At 28.8% G+C, this 17,340-nt stretch overlaps 1 protein-coding gene across 4 annotated transcripts in view; it reads left to right on the forward strand.

Moving 5' to 3' along the window:
• The first annotated feature begins 1,149 nt into the window (after positions 1–1,149).
• The window catches only part of LOC107450141 (liprin-alpha-2), a 57,546-nt gene continuing 41,355 nt past the window's right edge, over positions 1,150–17,340 (forward strand). For all 4 annotated transcript variants that reach the window (XM_016065885.3, XM_016065880.4, XM_071178545.1 and 1 more), the window contains exon 1: positions 1,150–2,124. In XM_016065885.3, the coding sequence (XP_015921371.1) occupies positions 1,876–2,124 (249 nt within the window). In that variant the 5' untranslated portion in view covers positions 1,150–1,875. The remainder of the gene's footprint in view (positions 2,125–17,340) is intronic.

Raw genomic sequence — 17,340 nt, forward strand, 5'->3', positions numbered from 1 at the left:
AATAGCACAGGATGTTATTTTTTGTGTAGCATCATAGCAGGCTTGCAGAATTCATTTATTATTTGTTTTATTAAAAGTTGAATTGAAACAACATTTTATATTGAGAACACTAGAAGTATAATATTATTGGATGGCACGCTTTTTCAAGTCGTGGCTTAAAAATCACTCGGACGAGTCACTTACGACAAATTTTAATCCTCAGCGCCCTCTGTGCTTAGCTTTACACTGCCAACAATCCATACCATTTCTTTTATATATAAATTAGAGAATAATATGTACGTAGAAACACTCACTACTTTTTTAATTAACAATATCATTTGGAATTTTTAACACATATTTTAAATTAAATACCCAATTCTCCCCCGATGTATAGTGAAACACATTTTTAGAAGTTATACTATGGTATTTTTTTAAGCATTCGTGTTCTAATTTTTGTAAACTTTAATATCATATGGTTTTTATTTATTTTGCTTTTTAAAAAAAAACATTTTAAGGTTTGCAGGAAATTTATTATTGAATATTCGTTATTTATTATGCATATATAATATGTTATTCTCTAATAAATGAATATATTTATTTATTCATTCCTTTCATTTAAAAACTATACTCTTTTTTTAATGCATTGAAAGTTGAATAAGAGCTTTTAATTTCATTTCAATTTCAAAAAGCATAATTATATTAAATTGAAAATAATGAACCTTTTTTCTTAATTAAAATTAATTTATGGGAATTATGAATAAGAAATAATTATATAAATGCTGATTGTTGTTTATTTTAGGGAAAAAATTCCATGTCTTTTCGTTGTCAAAATTTTATATAAAAGCATTTTTATTGTATTTTCTTTTTCTATTTCGAACAAATAATTGGACAAAAGGAAATCAATGCATATATGAATCAGCGAGACGTGAATTAAAACAAAAATCGATTAGTTAACAATGCCAATCGCAAATAATACTGTGGCAGATAGTACATTAAATATTGAGGAAACAAAAATATCTTAAAGTGAGTAAAAAACATGTAAATATTAAAACCTCTTTTGCAGTTTCACCAAATCTCCATAAGATGGCGCACTTAAAATCGTATTACGCGTGTCACGTGATATGTTAAAAGTGCCCAATCAGATGCTCACGCTTTTGCATTTAAATCGAGGAACTTTGACAACAAGAATGCAGCTTTATAAATACTTTTTGGTCTTTTAAGCATAAAGGCATTTCTTTTCATATATAATAAGTTTCTCTTTGATAAAAGAACATTTTTTCAAGAATTTCCATAATTTTATATTAATTAAGCCAAGTTACTAAATCACTATGTATTTTAACAAAATTTGGGGCCTGTCCTCAAAAATGAATATTTCGTACAGTTACGTGAGTTGAATCATGGGAAAGTTTCAAGATTTGGCAGCTCTTTCTCAACAAAAAATGGTGGCTGTCTTAGAAAGTGTTTGGGCGAGTACCGAGTGTGCGGTGTTTTTATTTTGGTGAGTGTAAATTAAAGCTCATACATATGTTTGAATTAAATAAACATCGTTATATTAGCTACAGTAAATATGCTTTGGGTAAACAAAGCATCTGTACTCATAGTTTGGATAAAACTGCAACTATTATTTCCATGTATATTAATGGGAGACAGCATGCAAAAATTTTAATTGGAACCGCATTTATACATCTGTTTTAAATAAATCATTAATAAAAACACTTTATATCAAGTGCACATCACTAATGTAGGCTTCGATCTTTTTTGTACACAACAGAGCTTTTTTAATGACATTCTTTTTACAATAGAGTGTTAAAGTGGTCCACCTACTATTAATACAGTGTTGTAATTAGCTTCAAGAACTAAATTTAATGCTACCAAAGTAAAATCTATTACACGAAAATGTGGAATATGATGTGTGACGTGATGCCTACCATTTCGGAGGACAGTATATCGCAGCGGAGTGGTCAATTTACCAATGATGAATCCAATTTCGAGCAACTAATGGTGAATATGCTGGACGAACGGGATAAGCTTATGGAAAATTTAAGAGAAACGCAAGAGAGTATGCAAGAAATCCAATCTAAACTCTCAGAAGTTGAAAGGGAAAGAGATTCACTTCAAAGGCAGCTGCAAGCAAATCTACCTCAGGTATGTCTTTAAGTCTTTCATTTAAATCTCATCTTTTCATACTTAATTGCTTAAATATTTTATCTCAGTCTACAAGCTCCATACTGTTTCGTTTACTCATCTAATATTTGAATAGATAGGTATGCTGAAATTGTTTGTTATGTGCTGAATTGCTTTTGATGTGCAAGGGCATTGATCAAAAAATGTATGCTATAACAAATTTTCTAAGTTTTAATTTTTAAGCACATGCCAGGGAACTAGAGTTGATTTAATCCATCAGCGGTTCTGGATGTAGTAAGTCATAATTATTTTTATCTTCCCAAATGATCATGTATGTGTGAAACTTCATTTCCTCCTATAAAGGCTCTGTACGTATAAAAGGCTACGGATTTTTTTGTATTCAGACATCCACCTATATAGAATTGGATATGGGGCTATGTGAAATTTGATAGGTTGCTAAATGACCCCTCATGCCACAGTTTTCTAATTGGTGGGCTGGGGTAGGTATTAGCTGATCCTATTAGAAGTTGTATAAGAAAGTGTGAACGATTAGAAGCTTTGAAAATGAAAGTGCCAATACCACCTGTGGATTTAAAGTTATGTGAATAAGTTTACTGTATCATCTGAAAAAATTCCCTACTTCATAAGTATTTTCATTCATTTAACTTCATAATATGTCTGCAAATTTCTATTTGACTATTATTGTTTTCAATTTTTTTTCGTGTTTATGTGTTTCTTCAAATTTTTAAGAACATTTTCATATTACTTTTGAATGATTCATTAGAAAAAGAATAGTAAACCCTTAATTTAAATTAGTCTTGCTTTTTCCTTAATCATTTGACTGATTGACAACAAATAAAAAATGTGATTATTTTTATATTTTCCTTTTTTATATCAATCGAGGACTTCATCCCTGCTCACCCCGTGGCAGAATTGAACAACGTAGAATTGAATTATGGCAACATTGTCACAGAGTGTTACAAACTTCGTGCAGAATGATTTTTCTTTCGAAACGTCGGTTATTGGTATTGATTTTCACATCGTTTTTAAATATCCCGTTATACTTTAAACAATATAGAAAATTTGGATTGTGCATTTGATCTAATCTCAAAATAAAACACGCATTTGAGAAGTGGGATTCGCATGATTTCGTCTTCGATCTTTTTTTAGGCAATTACTACTACGGATCTCATGATTTTTAATTATTTTTTTATTGTGATTACTTACAAATTGCAAAAAGGAAATTATTACGTCTCCCCCCACCCCGCCTATAAAAAATATTTATATATTTATTTATTTTTTCTTTTTTTGTAAACAGCACTATTGTTATTATAAATCAGTAACATACCTGAATGTTTGTTGTTATTATTAAAAGTAGGGGAGATTTCCGTGTCATGATCTGTGGCAGAATAATCGCCAAGTCTTGGAAACTTCCGGGCATTGCCCCGCAAGAAACTAAAAAAAAGCATCACAGAAAGGGTTTAACTCGGAAGATATACCGTATATTCCGGCGTATAACGCGCACTTTTCGGGTGCGCGGTATACGCCGAATATAAAAAATTATAGATTAAAAAAATTTAAATGTAGAAAAATACTTTTATTTTAAAGAAATTACATACCTTTACCTATATACTTTATTAATTTTCGTTATTACGTAAATAGTTCATTATGTTCATCTTCCGTTATTTCTTCAGGCATGTCATCACAATCTGTTTCGTCTTCATCATCTGTGTTACCCTCATCCATAAATAAACAGTCATCTTCTGATCCGTCCAGATTATTTGAAATGTTGCATTTTTTGAATGATTTTCCAACCATCTCAGGCTTAATTTCATCCCATACTTTTAATATCCACTGTTTCCAAACTTGCATGACGTATATGTCCTCCTTTCGTAAAGATTTTATCGCCCTCCAGCATCCAAGTGTTCCACTGTTTTTTTAAATTGGCTTTAAATGGTTTGCTTAAGCAGACGTCCAATGGCTGAACTAATGGTGTCAATCCACCCGGAATAACTGCCATATCGGTGTTACATACTTTCAAAAAAAAATTTGTATTATCTGTAAGGTGGGACCAAAACATGTCCCACACTAAAAGGCTTTCTGGTTTTCTATAGATACTAGACGAGATATTGCACATGTACAATCCAAATTTTCGTGCGCGTTATACGAAAAGTATATCTTAAAATTTAAAAAAAGTTATTGGAAATTACGGGTGCGCGTTATGCGTCGGAATATACGGTAACTCGTAGCCACCCCCGGGCAAACATATACATATTTTATTTTTTTAAAAATTGCAAGTTTAAAATCTATTTGGCACCTAGGCGATTGTAGTTGGTGCGACAGATATTGATACGGAAATTTCCCCTAAAAGTATATTGCGGAAAGATATTAGGGCTAGAGAGTTTTGTCGCAGATCGCTCGAAAAAATTTCTGCCACAGAACCTGCTCACTTTGCCCCATATTTGTAATTGAACAATAAATCATCTTAGTTTCTTCTGTTAAACCGAAACTTTATTAAAAAACAAAATGGGTTTTAGTTTTGTGGGTCACATAATGTCAACCTACTTACTTTTTTTCTGTAATTTTGAATTAGTTTCAAAAATAACATTAGAGAAAAACCAATCTTCCAGGAATACTTTAATCAAATTAACAAGCCATTAAGTTATAAAGTAAAGACATTTCATATTTATCACAAATTTATTATAGTATTTAATCTAATTCCAAAGACAGAAATTAAGAGAAATAAGTCTTTAACAACACTAAGCAAATTAAGTAGCATCTCACCAGTACAAGGCAAACTATGAAATAGTTCTAGCTTTTTTTCTTCTTTTCTTAGATACTATGTATGGTACAAATACAAAACATAGCATGTTTTTTATTTTTACCAATAATTCTATTTAGAATGCCTTGTGGCAAAATTTTTTCAGTCTTTCTGAAAGACATTTTGCATAGTAGCAAATATATATTTCAAATTTAAAGTAACAGAAGTGCTTTCTGTTTACAAAAAAAGAGCCTTCGTGTACCAAATAGAACAGTATATAATTTTTTTTAATTATAGATGCACGAATCTTTTATTTAAATCGGCATATAAAAGAATACATATTCAAATATTATTGGCATTCTCCTGTTCTAAAAAAATATTTGTAGAGCTCACTATTTTCTTAATTTTGGAATTACTTTTTATAATATGAATCTCTGAAGTTCTAATTAAAACCAGTTTATGCAGAATTTTTTTATTCTCAAAGGAAAGTAAAAAAATCAGGAATTTCCCCCTCTAACATTTGTGAAAGGCCTTTTTTGAAAATAATTCGGCAAAAAAGAAGGGAAAAGAAACCTCCTTTGAAAAATTCGACAGATATGAAAACCAAACTTTTTTGCTTCCCAAATAAAAATCTTTCGGCTAGAACTCTATGTTGTTCTATGACAATGTTGCTGTATCACCACAATTCTGATAAAGGGGTCCAATAATACTGTGTAAAGCTAATAATCTTGCTTTTGATAAATTTAAATTCTGTTTTTAATGTTATAAAGTCAAGAAAGGCAACAAATAAAAAGAAAAAAATTAATTTTTTATATTCTCTCAGTTTAATGAAACCTTTTAGTTTTGTACATGATTGCATGGTGTTATACATTTTTTTTTTTTTTTTTACCCTGTATATTGCTTGGGCATTCAACCAGTTAGTTAATATAAATAGAATCAAACAGGGTTGCTCGAACTATTTTCCTGTTTCGATCAAAATTTCATGAAATATACATTACGTGCACATCACATTACATAAATTTGTGACTTCTGACATGCTGATATGGGATAAATTTTAGTATTGTGTCATCATATCACCCAACCCTGACCAAGGACCTATCCCCATTTTTTGGGCTCTATCTTTTAATGGCCATGGTACAAATGCCATGTAATTTTCGTCCTGGTCATACAATGTGTGTAGTGCCTCTGATCTGGTACCCTTCTCTCCGAAGTTCAACACCACAAGAAATAAGAGGACTTTCAGCCAGACTACAGATTTAACATGCACCTTGCTGCTATTGTTTTCTCGACTGTGAAGATCAAACTCATTATTCCCAACTCTTCAATCAGCTGTATTAGTGACGCTTTAACCAACTGCACCATTAGAGTTATTATTGTGTCATCAGTGCTTGAGAAAAACTCATAATTTTTAACTTTACTAACTCCATGGGCAACCACAACCACTTAAAATAAACCATTTATAATCAATAAGGGCAGTCAATCCAAGTATTAAAAACAAAAGCAAAAAAAGAACTAGATTTGACCTACTTTTGAAAGTTCTGAGAGGTCTATAACTAGAGTAAGACTAGGAGTGCTAAAAATTCTCAGGTGCAAATTTTTTCCCAAAGCACATGATTTTTTTTTTTTTTTTTTATNTTTTTGGTTTAAAATTTCCAACAAAATTGTTTGTTTTTTTTTTTAATTTATTTATTTATTTATTTTGTGTTTTTTTTTTAAATTTTTCTCAAAATTGTAGCACTTTTTTTTTTTAGTTACAGTAACTTTTTCAAAATATTTTTAGAAAGTGAAATTTGCATATTATTAAAATTTTTTGATAATAATTTTTTCGTTATCAAAGAAAGAAAATTTATTTGATTTTACACAATTTTTGAACTCAAAATATATTGAATCTATAAAACTAAATTAAAGGTCCTATTCATAAAGGAAACTCAAACTAACAAACAAATTGTTATTTGTGTTATATTTAATACAAAGACCCCTCCCTGTGTCCAAAAGAAAAAAGTATTTTCCTCTTTAGGTAATAAGTCGATATGGCGTTAGGAATTAAAAGTAATTATTTAAAAAATATTTACAATAATACAATACAATAAATAAAAAATTAACAATAAATTTTATATCAATTTATTTATTTTTTTATGTTAAAAACTGAAGAAGTTACCATCTTCTATCCACAGCATCTTTCGATAGAAGATGCTGAAATGTTGTAGTTGTGGGGCAAAGACCTGCAAACCGAAATTTATGCACATAGTAATTAAATTACTTTTTATCTTGTGTAGATATGTTAGATATAATTTTTTTTAGATTTGTAGCAAAATAAATGTATATGTTTCGTTTTTTTTTTTTTTTTTTTTTTTTTTTTTTTTTTTTTTTAATTGTTGCAAAATACTAATTTCATATTGTCAAAAATATTGCTAATTATTTTCAGAAATTAAAAAAGCACATCCTGTGCAATATTCGGAATTTGAGGGCAATATCATAGGTGCCACTCTTCAGTCTTATGGACTGAAATTAGTCTTGAGAAAAATCAGTAGACTTAATTTCATTAATAATATCTCTATTCCATTTGTTTTTGAAAATTAAATTTCCTTTTTTCCTTAAACTGTAACATTTTCTATTAAAAATAAATATTATATTTTAATCAAAACATTGCTATTTTTCATGAAAATTCACGAGGATTGAAAATTTAGCACCTGCTTGTTTAAGCGAAATTTGTATTATTGTTGTATCTAAATTTGCTTAAGTTTTCATTTTCCCCCAACGTTTTAAAATGCTGACCAAAGTTAAATTAGGATTATTTTTTTTAAATTTATAAGATTTTTTTTTTTTTAATTTAGTAGAAGACTAAATACTAAATATAAATATTAGTGAACTGAAAAATAATTAGAGATTAATAGATTCATGAAGAAATTAGTGGTTTATTATTCAGTGTTTAATGTAAAAAGAAGTACAAGGTTAGCTGTTATTTTTATCTTGTTTGCTGTAAAAAAAATGGAGAAAAAAAAAGTTTTTAGACGAAATGATAAATTTCTAATTGATTATGATATATAGCCATTAACATGGAAAGGTACATTTTGGAGTCTGCAGGCTGTAAATTTCTGAAAGCTCTGGTAAACAATGCTAGACCTTATTAATTGATCAAAAAATCAGTTCAGTCTTGAAATTTTCTTAGATTTAGAGGGGTAAACTTTTTTAAATTCTTTAAGAATTTATTTTTACATCTTTACCTGGCAACATTGTCATTTTTCTTCACAGAAAAAATAATTATTTTTAAATTCCTAACATTAGTTAACTTTAAAAACCCACAAAAAATTTCTAAAGTCGCAATTAGTGAGAAACTTTACAAGATTATATGCAGGCACACTATACCAGTTATAATAAACGAGGATTCATTGGTTTGGCCACCCATGATGTAAAGCATCAAATTATTTGAGAAGAATTTCAATTTTTAATATTCTCTCTCAAGGATATGTTTCCTTTTAGAAAAACATTAAATGCGTGTTTTGATATTGACGAAGACTTTAAATTTTATAATTTAATTTTATTGCAGAATAAATTTATTTTTATTGAGTTACTAACTAAATACCCGTTCTTTGTACAGGGTGTAAAAGAAAGAATCAATAGATCAGTACTGATGTATTGATTGACACTACAAAATTATTCTCAAAACTAAAAGACAAATACGGACAGAAATAATAAAGTTAAAATAGTTCCATTGTTTGTTTGTTTTTTTGTTCTCCTTCCTGAGGCTTTATGTTATAAGATTAAGCAAAACGTGTATTTAGAAGTTAATCCCATCAAAATTAACTGTATTCAATATCATCTTGCATACTGCTGTTCGAGGCAACTCATGGTATTTAAATCATGGTATTACTCACCATGGGATCGTAAAAAAGCTATTTCCACAATATCTATCATAGTGCACAATATTGTTACAATACAGTTATAATGGGCACTAAATTTACAAAAAGAAAAATTAAAATTTTTGTCTTACCAAAATTAAGTATGATTGGTGTCAATAATTGTATGGTAACTTTTTATGGTTTCCCATAACGAATAAGTACGAAGTAGTGTACAGGTTAGGTTTTTTATTTCAATTAATGTTTATTACCCAAATTAATTAAGCATCATTGACGTCAATAATATTTTTTACGCTGCGCTCTTAAGCGAAATAGTACCGTTTCTTCTGGACAAAACGAAATGCCAACCCTGCTTGAATTACATAATTCATATTTCATTAAATTTAAAAGAATTGTTTGTTTCAAAAAAAAAATTTGTCAGAACATATTTGTTACACACTGCTTTTTTTTTCACTTGTCACTGGCATTATATGTACCTGAGTTTCATCAGGAATAATGTCTAATAAATTCAACTTATTGTTATTGTATTACTGTTCTTCCTTTTCACGTGGTATTTCTTTTCTTTTTTATTCTTCTCCTTCTCGTCCGTGAATATCTTTTTTCAAATTTAATTGTGAACAGCGCATATCTGTATACCCATAAGCCTTCCTTATCGAGCTATATTTATGAGGCTCTTTGTGCGGGTATGAAAATTTCTTCTTTATCTTATTTTTTCTCTCAGCATCCTGTGAAGAAGTGGTTTACACACAATGCCTTTATGAGAGTAATTGAAAGCGTCAAGAGTGAGAAGAAAAAAAACTTAATTGAAAAAAGATGTTTTGGAAAAATGCGCCTACTATAAGTGCATTATAAATAGAAACATACATTACTGCCTCACTTTATAGTTTAATTATTGCTTTATTAGGCATATTATCAGTAGGTATTAGAAGTATTGTTTAATCTTTTAATTGTGTGGATAAAAGTAGAAAATTATGACATGATTGATAAATCATAATTGTCTGTCTTTCTCAAACCGAATTTGGTGTTAAAGCGTTAAAATAACAACACTTAATGTAAAGAGTCGGATGGTTATCTTTGTTAACGCTTAGCAAAAATATCATCTTTTTCAAGAAATTGCTCTTTTTTTTTTTTTTTTTTTTTTTTTTTTTTTTTTTTTTTTTTTTTNTTTTTTTTTTTTTTTTTTTTTTTTAAGAAAAAGTCTACTCGGTACGATTGGATGGTTATCTTTGTTACCGCGTGGTAAAGATAACCCTCCAATCTTACCGCAAAATTTTAAAAAAACAAAGAAGACAGTTTAGTAAAATTTTCATCTTCTTTATGAAATTAAGCTTCAAATGTACATTTTTCTCAACAGCATTCAGCTTTCGTACATTTGTTCTGAAAAAGAAGAAAAAATGTTTTCGCAAATTGTAAGAAATAAAACTTCTCGAAATTTAAATAAATCACTCAAGTATTTCATTAAAAGCCTGATTGTTAAATTTTTCACTTTACACTATTGTATGCACATTAACTAGCTTAAATATTTTAAATTTATTATTCATACCTAAATGTTGTATTAAATATATAAATTCCTTTAATAGATTTAAATCTATAGTGTTATGTAATAATATATATAATCAGAAATTTTCAGTTCATTAGCTTTTGCCAGTTTTTACAAATTTTTGCTTCTGTTCCGCTAACACCTTGTTGCAGACAAAATTACCTACCCTGTTGCCAATAAAATAGAAGGTTTTATTATTGTCTTTTGATAAACGTTTTTAGCCATATCGAACCATATTTCTTGTGTTCAAATCCATATTATCAAATGTTTTTTTTTATTATTATTATTATTTGTAAGCTTTGTGACACAGGCATTTTTATACTATTAATACATTTCTATAAATCATATGGAACTAAGTCTGTGAAAAAATTATTTGGTTTTAGCTATTTTTTAACATGTCTATTAAGTGTTAAAAAATAATTTCGGAATCGTCTGCAAATTCAAACTTGCCCCAGATCTTAATTTTCAACGGCTTCAAAAGCGATTACTTCTGTTATCTGATCGATTCCTTTTCCTTCCTCATCCAACTCAATTTGAACTTTCGGAACTAACTTAATCCTTCAGTCGAAAAGTAAAACAAACGCTATATTTAGCCATTTGCTCCTTCATTCTAGATAAAACATAATAAAGTCTGAGTAAGGTTTGTGTTAAAATTTTACTAGAGTCCATATCTTTTACGCTAAAAGGAAATAAAAGATGAATTTTGAAATTAGCAAAATTTGTAGATTAATTTTGATGTTTGTACTTGGAAATGCATTGCAAAGAAATTTTTCTTTTCATTGATCTTTTTAATAATTAGGTTCGTACCATTTGGTTGAGAGATAGAAATAATTATCGGGAACTAACTGTAATAAAATTATTTTAGATTTTCTTAAATTTAGATGATATGCCATTGAGTAAGAAAAAAGTGTAACTATTATGTATATAATTAGTAGGTATATTCTTGAATATTAAAACAAAAAGAAGTTGGAATTGTTAGTTTTAAAAATATATATTTTACGGTCTCGGAAAATTTGATTATATGCTGGACCAGTAACAGATTTTTTTTAATAATTATTAGATTGTTTTATATAAATAAAAAAATATATAAGAAAGATCACCGGTGTCCCGTCTGCGTCATAGGGTTAAGGCTGTTTTTCGAAGACTCCATCGTATTATGAAATGCTTTTTTGAGAATAATATGCTATTTTTTTAACTGCTGTGAGTTTGTAACTATTACTCATAACAGTTAGGTTAAGTTTAGCCTATCTAAAGCCAGTGCTGTCTACGCTTATTTTGAAAATGGCGCTAAGCGTTAATATGGAGAAAAGTCTCAGTTATTTCAAAATGAAAGGCGTTTGTGGTCTAATTTTTTAATATTTAAAAACCTACTCAAATTTTGCATTACCTGGGCTCATAAAAATTTAGAAAAACAGAATATGGCAGTGATTTTGATAATTTTCATCTAGGGTTAGAATAATATCGCCAAATTGGCGTTTTTTTTCCCCCAAGGTTTAATAACTTTCGAAATATTTAGGTTATTTATCTGTTCTAATGCCCGGATAATTCTTCACGGCAAGATTATATATTATATAGTTTAAAATAGTCGCATTGCTTCAAGTGTAAGGCACTTAAACTATGGCTTTTTTATTTTCCTTTGGAACAGAGCTTTGAAAAACAGCGATTTGCAGCAATTTTTTGCAGAAATTCTAAAATAAAAGTTGTTCTGCTATTCCTTCTTTCTACCTCCTTTACTCAAGTTGAGTTGCTATATTTACTGTATGCTATTTCATTCATCATTCAATTAAATAAAATAAAAAAAGCTTTTGTTGTATTTAACGCTACGAATGAATTTATAAGTGTAATGAACAATTAATCCAGAAGAGCTTTATACTAACAACCATGATCCAGCCTGTTAATATATATCACTTAGGTATTTAAAGTCTCGTAACATCTTTTTTCTTCTTCGTGAAGTCCCATTAAAATCGATTTTTATTCTCTGACAGATAAAATATATTGTTGGAGTGCACGCTTTTGCCAACCAATGAGAGTCGAGGTTCCTAAAAGTTATGCAATTTCTTGGAAGCTGGAAAATGCTTTTTGATCATCCGCTAGTTAGAATGATGGGGATGAAATGTTTCTATAGAAACTGTTGGATGCTGATACTTAAAATATTCGTTCATTCGTTTCTCCTATAACATACTTCAGCAGATGACAATTTTTAATATTTCACTTATTATTTGTCTTTGAAATTGTCTCCGTCACTTGTGCAAATATGTTAAATAAAGCTTAACGTGTTTAGTTGTTTAACCCTTTGACGCATTAAACATATTTTTTCAAACTTTTTCCATTATTTTGTATTAAATTTAGGTCAAAATAAGGGTATTATATTATATATTATAAGGTATTATATTTAGTATTTTAATAATTTTTGGTTATGAAATACAGCATCGGACATCAGTTTTTGCTTTAAAGGTAAAATTTTCCAAACACAGCTCACTTCTAAACTGTAATTTTTCAAATTTGCTCTTATTTGCAGTTATTTAGATCTAAGAGAAACAGTTATTTATCATTGAAATTTCTTTGATGTACAAAATCAATTACTGATAAATTTTTGTATATGTATGAAAAAAAAGTTCTAACTACTTTTTATTTCTTAATTTTATGTTTTTGAACAAAATAGTTCCTAGAATCTTAACAAGGATTTTTAATGAAATAATACCAAAATATATTTTCACTCGTGATTAAAGCGACAGAAAAAAAAATATATCAAAAGGGGAGGGGCATCGGTGTCCCCTCTGCGCCAACGACGTAATGCTTTTTTTAAACATTTTTTTTTTAATTCATGCGTTGCTGGAATTGCATATATCATTGAAATTTTACAACTAACTTAATTTCAATTTATTATTATAGCTAAAATATATTGATTTTTGAGTATATGTTCGAAAAGTTAACTAATACACTTTTTAAAAGAAATACAAGTATGGTTTTCAATGAATCTACCTACGAAAAGGGTCAAATCGCGTCTTTGAAATTCTCTTTTTCTTTTGATTAAACGTACGCACATTTAATACATATCACTATTAGCATTACAACTGTATTCTGTTCCACCAGCAACATATTTTTGACCTTAAGAATTGTGCGTACAAACTGAACTGGGTCCAACTTTACTATAATCGACTAAACCTTAGAATTGTACTGCGTGTTAGTTCAGCTTGAGTTTTAAGTTTTTTTTTTTTTTTCGCCTGCTATTATTAAAAAGCTGATTAAATCAAACTTAAAAAAAACTTTTAACTCATCTTTGAATATGAAATAAGTCAGCCTTTTATATTAATTTATGAACATAAATAACCATTTTACAATTTAACCTAACTTAGTGGAGTTTTCTAAATTAAAATTCAAACATTAAGAATTTGCTTTCTTTCAAAGAAATGAAATCCGATTCCTGCTGGTGACAGTTTTTCTTCAGAGGCCTCAGCAGAGCAAGATTATTTCCAGCATCGTAATATCGAAAGTTTATTTTGCATCGTCATTTTTCATCCGGGTCTCTTGTTTGCTGTTCGAGGAAGGAAGGGGGTGAAAGCCGTACGGAAGCATTTATAAAAATTTCCCTGTTGTGGGCCTCCTCAATACCAAGCAGGGGTGATGTTGGCCTCTCCGGTATGCAGGCTGCCCCCAACTGACACCCACACACTCTTATCGGCCTTTCTCAAAAGATCTTTGCACGTACCGATGACAAATGGATTTAACCCCTCCTATCATTCTGTGGAAATAGAAAAACTTTTGCCCAAAAGGTGAAAGGTAGTGGCGATTAAATGTTTTTTAAGTTTTCCTGAGCTGTATTGTTTTTCCTTTTTAATTTAAACTAATAATTTTTTTTTTGCTTTGATTTATAGTATTACCGTCTAAAAAATAATCCTTTTAAAAAAATTATGTTCAAAAATATTTACTTTCATTAATTGTGGGGGAAATTTTTCCTTAATACTGAATAAAAAGCTGCGTTGTTCTTTCTTTTAATTCTGAACTGTATTGTTTTTCCATTTTAATTTAAACTAATTTTTTATGTCTCGATTTTAGTTTGTTGCTTCAATATATAATTATACCGTTTAAAAAATAGTTTTTGTCAAGATTATGTACAAAAATATTTATTTTTAGGCAGTATGCTTATAATATAATCGTAGTTATAACTATTTTCTTCCCTTTTTTTTAAGAAAATTTTTCCTAGTAATGGTGGAAAAAAATTTAAGTGAACTTTTTTTTTATTAAATAATATCGCATTCTCAAAAGCATTACCATATCATTTTCGCGCCTTTTATTATCTAATTTATTTGTGGTTGCAAAAATCATTTTAAATCAAATTTGCTATGCCAAGAGTTTAATATTGAAGCATAAATTTTTCTACCAATAAAAAGAAATGTTCAATAAAAAAAACGTAAAATTTGAACTTCATTATTGTATAAAATATATTTTGGTAAAGTTTTTATTGTTGCCGAACTCGAAATGTCGAATAGTTTTCACCCAAAGTTATGCAAAGTACATGTACATGCAAAGAATATGCACGATATGCTAAGGAAATTTACATGGCACATTTGTAAAGTCATAAGCATTTCATTTTTTAATACAAATGTAACTAGATTAATTTAGCTATATTTTTTCCTATGTCACTTCCAAATTGCAGGTTCAGTTTTATATATTTTCTTTAAGGTGTATCACTGTTTAGAAATAATTGTTTTCATGAATCTTCTTTCAAAAGCATTCCACTTTTCTATGATGGCAACCCACATTTGGCTGTTAACCAAATGCAAAAGTAAACTCTCCTACTATTTGATTGTTAAAGTAACCCGACTCTTATAGGTCACTGTGTATTTGCATTTATTTTTACGTTACCCTTGTGTTGACCCATATTAGGTGTAAGTTCTTTTAATAAATTTCCTTTCATTATTTGTAATTGAAACAAGTTATGAATGAATTTCCTGTATACTATTTTAGTTAATTCTATAATAAAACCGCTTATTTCACAATTACAGCATTGTGAATTAAACAGTTTTATCGAGAGAGGGGGGGAAAAATTTAAATAAAAGGGGGATTATTGTTATAAAAGTTTATAATAAGATAAATGCAAATTAATAAATTAACGTTTTTAAAAATCAACAATTTAAAGAATTTTTTATTTTATTTTAAAAGCTTTGTTAGAAGGAGCATTAAAAACACATTCTAAATTTTTATATGCCTTTACAATCTGTCAGATTTTTTTTTATTAATTATGTGTTAAATAGTGAAAACAATTACCTCAAAAAAAAATAATAAATTAGGATCATGCCATCAACTAATCAAAAAAATTTTATTTTGTAAGCTAGTAAAATTGAGAATATAATAATTCTGATTCTTCCCTAATACAGTTAACACCCCCTGAAATAAAATAACCTTAATTAATGCGTTTACCTTAACTACCTTTTTTAACTTAAAAGTGGTAGAATATTTAGGGCAATGTTAAGAGCCGTGATAGCTCAGGGGATAGAGCACTCACCTAATGAGGTGACCCGGGTTCGATCGCAGAGATAGCGGTTGATCCGAATTCCGCACCCGATTGTCCAAATTGTTTTACCGTACCCATGCTGATTATTATTAAAGATACCAGGATCTTTGTTTGTTAATGGCAACATCATTTCATTTTTCTGTCTAGTGAGAATACGCGAAACAATAAGACGTCAGAAAAGAAAAATATTTTTTCGAAGGGGACTTGCTTAGCTACTTCTACATCACTTTATATTTTAATTACCTTATTTGGAATGCACTTTTAGCATCAAATTAAGTCACAAGAAATTCTAAACCATTTCGTAATATCTCTTGGTTTTTCTGACACAAATTTATCATAACTTCCTGTTTTTTTTTTAGTTTTTTTTTATTTTATTTTATTATTCAAATTTGTCCGAATCTCTTTACCTATTTACTACAACTTTTAAGGCTCATTCTTTTCTCCATCATTATTCTAACTTAAATTCGATCATCTCCACAATTGTAACCGATCTTGCGTAACTCGAGCTCTCTGAAAAAACAGTCACCATATTCATTCCCTCTTTTGAATGACGGGATGTCGCGCCCATCATCCCACCATTCCATCCTCCAGATGAGGATTGGATGCCAAACCTCGTGTGAATGGCCTAGCATCCAGTGGCCAGAAATGGTCAAACTATATCTTTGGATGCCGCTGTTACAGCAACTTCTGGCTAGACGCCTTGTCTCCAGCTCAGATGGGGTTATTGTTATTTACTCCTTTCGCATCCATTAACCTTGTTAATGTGTGGAAGTTATTGTAAAAATGCTGCTCTTTGGCAATCTATTTTAGTTTTGCTTCCATTGAGTTAATGTAAAATTTATTCCACTTGCTAATATTGGTTTTGATGTTAACTAATATAAATTTAATTATTATATGAAATTTATTTTTATTCATTTATATAAATTGGTATGCAAATCAATGATTATTATTTATTTCAAAAATTCACAGTTTTTCACTCTAGGAGAAAAAATTCATGTTGATTATAAACATCATGTTGATTATAGACATGTTGATCACATTATAAATAATGTGATTATTTACTACCGGAATTATGTAATGATGTAACATATATTTGCTTTTTTTTCTTCATTTATACTTATTTCAGTTATCAAGCTTTCCCAACTTCGTGACGCATACAAAAATAGTATTTGATAACGTTTTAATTATGTTGAAAACGACAAAGTATTTTGTCTATTAATAAATTATACAACCTTTAATTGTACGGATTAATTTGTTTTTCTATTTTTTTAGAAAAATTTACTGGCTACTCTAACCATGAATGTCAACTCTTCCTAGTATAATTTAGTCTTTGAAAGTCATTTCATTAAAAAATATAATAATAAATATATACTAAACATGATTTAGACAGTTGTTTGATAAGAAAATTTTTTTTAATTGAATTCCGTCTTTCATTTACCTCTGAAGGATTTTTAATTAATAATGAAATGTACTGAGAAAAACATTTCATATAAATATAAATTTAACTTACCAAAATGTTTTTATCGTTTCTATTAATATTACTAGTGTTTAATATACTGTTTAA

Source organism: Parasteatoda tepidariorum, chromosome 3 (assembly GCF_043381705.1).
Source record: "Parasteatoda tepidariorum isolate YZ-2023 chromosome 3, CAS_Ptep_4.0, whole genome shotgun sequence".
In the NCBI taxonomy this organism is placed as follows: Eukaryota; Metazoa; Arthropoda; class Arachnida; order Araneae; family Theridiidae; genus Parasteatoda; species Parasteatoda tepidariorum.